The sequence below is a fragment of the Nicotiana sylvestris genome, chromosome 2 (genome assembly GCF_000393655.2).
Source record: "Nicotiana sylvestris chromosome 2, ASM39365v2, whole genome shotgun sequence".
Classification (NCBI taxonomy): Eukaryota; Viridiplantae; Streptophyta; class Magnoliopsida; order Solanales; family Solanaceae; genus Nicotiana; species Nicotiana sylvestris.
The window spans coordinates 6,958,720-6,966,257 of NC_091058.1; the positions used below are offsets into that span (position 1 = coordinate 6,958,720).

General features: G+C 35.7%; 1 protein-coding gene across 1 annotated transcript; it reads right to left on the reverse strand.

Moving 5' to 3' along the window:
* Positions 1-15: 15 nt before the first annotated feature.
* On the reverse strand, positions 16-4,454 carry LOC104240620 (serine/threonine-protein kinase D6PK-like). The gene is made up of 3 exons (XM_009795484.2): positions 4,104-4,454; positions 2,310-3,316; positions 16-1,193 (listed from the first exon to the last, which is right to left on the reverse strand). Exons 2-3 carry the CDS (start codon positions 3,293-3,295, stop codon positions 350-352), a joined length of 1,830 nt encoding a protein of 609 aa, XP_009793786.1. The 5' UTR covers positions 3,296-3,316; positions 4,104-4,454; the 3' UTR covers positions 16-349.
* Between the last annotated feature and the right edge of the window lie 3,084 nt (positions 4,455-7,538).

The window sequence follows — 7,538 nt, forward strand, 5'->3', positions numbered from 1 at the left end:
ACTAGTGGACTAGGCTGTTACAATTGCACATCTATTGGTTCTTCAGTTGTAAACTTTGAAACATCACATAATGCCTAGTTTTATAGCCACATTATTTTTCACATCAAGTCCTACTTCATTAATATTAACAACATACTTAACCTTGGACAGAAAGCAATTGTTCCAAGTTGTATAAGTTCGAATTCTGAAAAATTGTGCAAGGAAAAATGGCCTTCAACATCCAATTTGCATTTCAACAGAGTCTGCACTTTACATTTGCATAATCAAATGAACACAAAAAACAGGTGTTTCTTCAACGTGGCTCTTCGTATAACTGCAGGGGGACATAGCTGCCAAGGAAAAGAATTACTCAGAAGAAATCAATCTCGAAATAATTACCTGAAGGTTTCACATCAACACCTGCCACCTTTCCTGCTGGTAGTGTTCGGGGCATATCATATGTCATGCACGGTCTGGGTACGTCTGGAGGACTAGCACATCGTATAAGTGCCCAGTTTACGTTCTGAAAGAAAGGATGTTGTTTTATTTCAGTAGCCCCGCGCCTATATGCAAGGCGATGCTGTGGCTCCTTCACAAGTAAACCTCTTATCAAATCCCTTGCAGCAAAACTAACAGTAGGTGTTTCAGGAAATCTCAAGGGCTGACCAACAACGTTAAACAATGTTGCCCTATTGCCCGCTCCCTTGAACGGAGTTTGTCCAAACAAGAGCTCGTAGAGAAAGATCCCGAATGTCCACCAATCTACAGCACTTCCATGTCCTTCACCTTTAATAATTTCAGGAGCCAGGTACTCGTGTGTCCCCACGAAAGACATAGATCGAGCACTCGTTGGTTCCGCAAGGAGTTCCGGAAGAGGGTGGTTCATTTGGTTGTATATTTCAGTCTTTGGTTTGGACTTCTTTTCTTTCTTGGGTTTGCTTAGAAAACGCGGTGTAAAACATGAAGGTTGGATACATGCGGGCTGTACGACACAAGATGGCTGGATACAGTAGGATGAGCTCTTGGACTCTAAGCTTGAATTTGAGGATCTAACTAAAGTTGGGCTAACAGCACACCTCAAGGAAAGGTCAAAATCAGAAAGCATTATATGACCATCTTCTCGTACCAAAACGTTCTCTGGTTTAAGGTCTCTGTAAATGATTCCAAGCATGTGCAGGTACTCTAGTGCAAGAAGAACTTCAGCCACATAAAACCTATACTCCAAAAGAGAAATTAACTGTAAAAACCATAACTAATCTTAAATTTAGTATTATTCTTTGAAGCATAAATGCAGTACTCTTACTCAGCAGAAAAGCTAGGAATTTCCTCAAGGGTATTCAAATTTAAAAGAAGTGAAAAAAATTCCCGACAACAGGTGTTCAATATGTGTTATATACCTCAACAACAACAACAACATACCCGGTATAATCTCACATGTGTTATATACCTCTAAAATGTAATATTTTATTTATATGCACGGTGTAATTTTTCGACGAAGCTGGTCAATTGATCACCCTTACGGCCATGTGCCTTCGTCCCTGCTCTTACTGATCAAAGAGGATGCAATGTCTGTGAATATTGTGCATGCTAGGCGACCAAAAAGCATACAATTGTACTATTTATAATCATTAAAGACTAAATATCTCAATCTTTCATCCGAATGAACTTATCTTTGACTAAGTGAAACTACATAGTTATAATCAACTATGTCAGCACCAGAAAAAAATTACCTTATACCAGTCAGTTTCCTTTTCAAATCAAATGACACCGAAAAAAAAATGAGAACATGTAACAGGAAAAGAATGAAGTGAACATAGCAGGAAGGTTCTGAGGTCTGAGTTCAATGTCGAAAAAAATAAGAATAGCTTGGGTGAGATGCAAACGTTTAAGTGAGGAGACAACAAGGCAAACAAACATATATGGTCTAGAATACAATTGGAAGAAACTTAGTCATCGGCAAATTTAGCACAGTGCAGAATATCACTGATCATTGTAGAACAGCAAGGCCGATAGAGGTGAGAAAATTATCAGAAGAAAGATATCATAGAGGGCCTTACTTCACTTTCTGAAGGATCTTCCTTATGTAATAGATCAAAAGTACTCCCATTTCAACCAATTTTTAGGACACTTAAAGCGTAATAATGATAGCAGGTTTTTTGAAAGAATACTTATGCCAGCTTTGCCAATAGCATAACATATGGTAACATATTGGTTTATCCAGGCAGCAACGTCAAATATTTTTTTATCATTAAAATTGCAGTAATAGTTGGAGATCTTAAACACAGAACAAAACGTGAATAAGATACAAAAAACACATATAAAACACTGACCTGGCAGCATGCTCGGGAAAAAATTTCCCGGGCTGTTTTTGCCTAAGTGCATGCAAATCACCCCCAGGGCAAAATTCCATAACCAAGCAGGAAAATTTATCTGTTTCGAAGTGTGAATACAGTGTTGGTAGAAATGGATGGTCCAAAGACTGCAATATCTCTCTTTCAGTCTGAGCTCTTACAAGTTTCTTGCGACTTTCTAGAGCTGCCTTGTCCATCACTTTCATCGCAAAGAAACTTGTTGTTCCAATCAACTCTGCTAGAAAAACACTTCCTATATCACCACATCCCAATTGCTTCAAAAGTCTGAAGTGGTTGAAGCCCAACGTTCCCTCACGGGTTCTAATGGCTTGAATTGCATCCCACCTTGTATCATTTGCCTTATGCGGTTTATATGTTGCGCTATTGAGACTACTAGAGCTGCTTTCTTCACTAACGTCACTACCCGTGCTGCCTCTGTTGAAGCTTGTCTTTCTGCTCTCAACGAAATCGCATGAGTTACTAACATCACCACTTTCACCAGACTTGTCCACAGTGCTGCTAATGCATTCACTGACTTCTGTGTTGGAGAAACTTTGTTTGGCTTCTGTGTATTGTGTAGCGGAATAAAAGCTGTTTTGTGGACTAGGACAAAAGCTGATTCCTGATTGAGGTGGCAACTCGATTTTTAAATGATTGCCAGCTGCTTTGGCAGCAGCATTTGAAGTAAAACCATTATGTAAATCCTTGGTAGATGATTTAGTTTCAAAGGTTAAAACCTGCTCTCCTGAACAACCGTCTGCCATTTGATTGCCGGTATCTTCTGTTCCCTTTAATTCCTTTTTCCCTTCATCTGCTTCAGAATGGTGTCTCGTTGATTCAGAGACATCATCACTTTTTATATTATCACGGGATGTGAGGGTTGCAGAAGACATATTGCACTCAACAGCAGTGAAAGCATTGTGATCGTGTGGCAAGGAACTGATTCCATCAACAAGTGCCTCCATTGTGTTCTTTGGTATTAGACACTGCCATCACACAATTAAAACTGAAGAAATTTAGCTACCAATGTCATTTTAACTAAATTTTACTACTTCTTTTCAAACAAGACTTGATGTCATGATCGCATAATGCAGCAAAAAGCCAATGAACAAATTGAGGAAGTAGCTCAGAATAAAATGATCAGACAACACGTCCTAACCGGTCATGAGCACAGACTTGTTCGAAAGGGGCGGAGCTAGCCTTTAGCTTACAAGGTTGGTCTGAACCCAGTAGCTTTGGTCGAAATCATGTATTATTTGTCTTAAAAAAATCATTGAATAATTACAAATTATTAATTTAGAACTTAGTAACTTAAAAGTATAAAATTTTTGAACCCATAAACTTCAAATTCTGACTCCACCTCTAATCGTTCGAGGTATTAAACCACAACTCACTCTCTGGCGGAGCCATGAATTCTAACAAGAGGATTCAAAAAAATGTTAAACACACACTTGAGATTCAAACCTACAATCTACCGCAATTGTGGGCCACATTTTACAACTACACTTGAAGTTTTCACAAGGAGAATCAATAATTTATGTAATACATAGAAATTTACTTTTACCTCCATACACAATATAATTTTCAGGTGAAGGGAATTCAATTGAACTCCTTCAAACTATGTAGCTCAGCCTCTGAGTCAGTGATTACATTTCAACTATCCGATCACATAACACCAGAAATCGAAGATTTTGAGCAATAGGAAGTACTGTAAAAATCAGCACAGAGAAAGAATGAAAGTAAAAAAAGAGAGTCAGAGATTGTTGATTTCACCTGATTACAATATGCAGAAGAATGAATGATCTGTCATAATTATTGACGAAAAGTGAACTCGCTCAAAAAGAGTCACAGCTTTGCATTGGGAACTGCTTTTTCTTTGTATTGTTTTCTGAGTTCCTTTTTCAGATCCGATCGAAACAACGACGAGTGATGAGTTAGTAACTGTAATAATTTCGGCTAAACGATTTAAAAAAATGGATAATGGGCTGGAATAGTAATTAATTTGGGAGAAAAAGAGAGCCAATGAATCAAAACGAAGCTCCCAACAAGCAAGCAAAAGGCAAATGAAACAGAGCAAAGCTTAAGTAACTCTCTCTCTCTGTTTCTGTTTTCTTCTTCATCTTCACCTTTTTCTTGTTTTTGTAAACGCTTATATCGTAATCCTATACAAATGCTTCTTTCTTTTTTTCGTAAAATACGAAAAGACAAAAACAAATACTATTACTGTAACTTTCGGCACAGAGTGTGGAAGAGAGGACTGAAAAAATAATTTATTTATTATTGTTACTGATGACTTTTTTACTGAGAGCCACTGGTAGTTTACTGCTGTCTGCTGAATGATTCAGTGTTTTTGACTGTCACCAAGGTAAAAAAAAAGAAGTCTAAATTTCATGCAAGTGGGAAAGCATGTTTTCGGATTGTTATTTAAGATGTTTCGGTTTTTAAAATTTTAAATTTTAAATTTGAAATAAGAAATTCCAGTTTCAAATGATGGGATATTAAATGAACGAGAACGGAATAATGTACAAACATAAATATCATTAAAGAAATGGTAAGAAAATTCTGGTGAATGAAGCAACTATCTTCAAATTGAAACTATGTAATATACTAATATTCATTGTTATGGAAGGCATAACAAATTTCACTCTATTTCGGGTTCGAGCTTGAAAATATAAAAAAAATATTATAGGAAGCGTTTTTCTTTTTAATGGGTTTGTATAGTGCAAATTCAAATTCACCTAGACCTTAATACGGGTACAGAATACTTAATACTCCCTCCGTTTCAATTTATGTGAACCTATTTTTTTTTAGTCCGTGCCAAAAAGAATGACCTCTTTCCCTATTTGGAAACAATTTACCTTTATGCAATGATTTATAGCCACACAAAATATATGTTCTTTATTTTACACTACAAATTTAAAATTCTTCTCTCTTTTTTTAAATTTTGTGCTCAGTCAAATGGGTTCACATAAATTGAAACGGACGGAGTAGAAAAAAGAGAGTAAAAACTTCTCTTCTCAAATATCAATGTAAGTCAAGTCATGTTTGACATGTGATGCTCAAGGTCAAAATAATTTAAAGGAAGCTACTAGGTTGTGCATATGCTGAAGCGACGAATGACGTGTGGAATGAAGCTAAGATTGATTAGCTTTTTTATTTTTATACTTTTCAACTTTAATTATCTTCCTTTCTCAAGCTAATATAAGTTTCAGTGTATTTCAAGGAATACTTTTATTATTGTATAGATTATGGTTGCTACAATCGATATGATTGGAAGGTCCAAATTGCAGTTTAAAATTTGTGATAATCTGACGGCGCAAATAGCTTTTACGTTTACTACTATTAGTTGCTACGCTATTATGTGAGAATTGAAATCCAAGTTTAATGTATTAAGCACAAGTGTTTTATTCCCTTTGTTCACTTTTACTTGTTCATTATTAACTTTACACGCCTCTTAAGAAATAATAAATAAAGTTCATAATTTATCGTGATTTGGAATGAGTAATTAATATTAAGGACAAAATAGAAAAAAATAAATTATTGATAAGCGAAAAGTGACAAGTAAAAATAAAAATTTATTTTTAGAATATTTGACAATTAAAAGTGAACAGAGGTAGTATGTTTACTAAAATTACTTGCTAAAGATGGCAAAACAAAAGTAGAGAGTTCTTATCTCACCAAAGGTTCATTTCTCTCCCTCCCCCCACCCCACCCCCCACCCCCAACCCAAACACACACAAGAAAAAACTGAAAGGCTAATTGTTACTTGTACATTTTGTCAAGACTCAAGATTCGGTATTTTCCATCGGAATAATCATTCCAAAAATTGGTTGAAATAGCAATGGGATTAATTTGCTGGTTATAATTTACTTATCTTTGACATTCGACATTCTTGCCTTGTCATCTAATTAAGCTCAATAATAACTTCATAATATTTGGAAACTTTTTTTGTGTGTGTGCGTTGTGGTGTGTGTGGTGGGGGGGTGGGGGGGAGGTTAAATATTTATGCCGAAGCAAGGTAACATTTAATCGGAAGATAAAGGAATTTATCACTTTTATTAGTCCTCCTCTTGATTGGTAAATTGGGAAAGGTATAAGTTAAGGGAAAAGTTAAAATTTAACATATACTAATACTCAGTGGCGGAGGCAGGATCTCCACGAAGATGGTTCAAAAAAAAATTATAGTTAGTGGGAATTGAACCCATGACCTTATGTAGATTTTGAACCCCCTTGATCACTAAACTACACTTTTGGATTATGTTAAGAGTATTCAAAACTTAATTTTACCTTATATATACAGTATAATTTTTCGGCGAAGGGTGTTCGGGTGAACACCTTTGCGCCCCTAAATCCTCCCCTGCTAATACTACTACGAATAGTACGTAATAAAACTCCACTTAATTTAGTAGAGTAATAATAAAAGTAAGTAAATCACATGATGAGAAGCACCAAAGTTGAATACATGCATAATAACTACAATTACGGGACAGGGAAAGGACTTTCACATGCACGCACGTGAACCGGAACCATAGCATGTGGACCGTCCCTCTGTCGTGTTCCTTTGATTTATAAAAAGATAACCATTAATGATTAAACTAACCTCTGTATACGCCAAAGTTGATGAATAAATTACTTCCACAAAAACAAGAATATTGTCCAAATAAATTGTTTATATTTAGAAAATTCACTAATTAATATATAACAGCAGAGGTCAATGGCAGTGCGTCCTTTACTTGTGGAATAATCATTAAAAAGTCTTCTGATCCAGAAACTCTCAAGACTGCATAATTGTTTCTCTTTCTCTTTTTCTTTGTTTTTCCTCTTTAAGCTACACTAATAAGGGTTTTAGGGTTCAGGATTCATGTGCGTAAAAGGAGCAAAATTTGGGTCGATTATTCCACCAAACTCCGCCAAACTAGCATTGTATCAGACAGAGGCGAATCCAAGATTTTAAATTTACGGTTCCTGTCGCAATTTCAAATTAATATACAATAATAACTGGGTTCATAAATAGATATTTAATAAATTCTTTAACAAAAATATAAGGTCTACGCAAAAGTTACTGGGTTCCCGAGAACCCATATATCATACTCTAGATCCGCCCCTGGTATCAGATAGCGCTCACCTATTAAGATTTGGAAACAGAAGAATAAACTACCAAGTATTTTTTTGTTTTTGTTAGATTGTAAATCTTAATTTTTCATGATT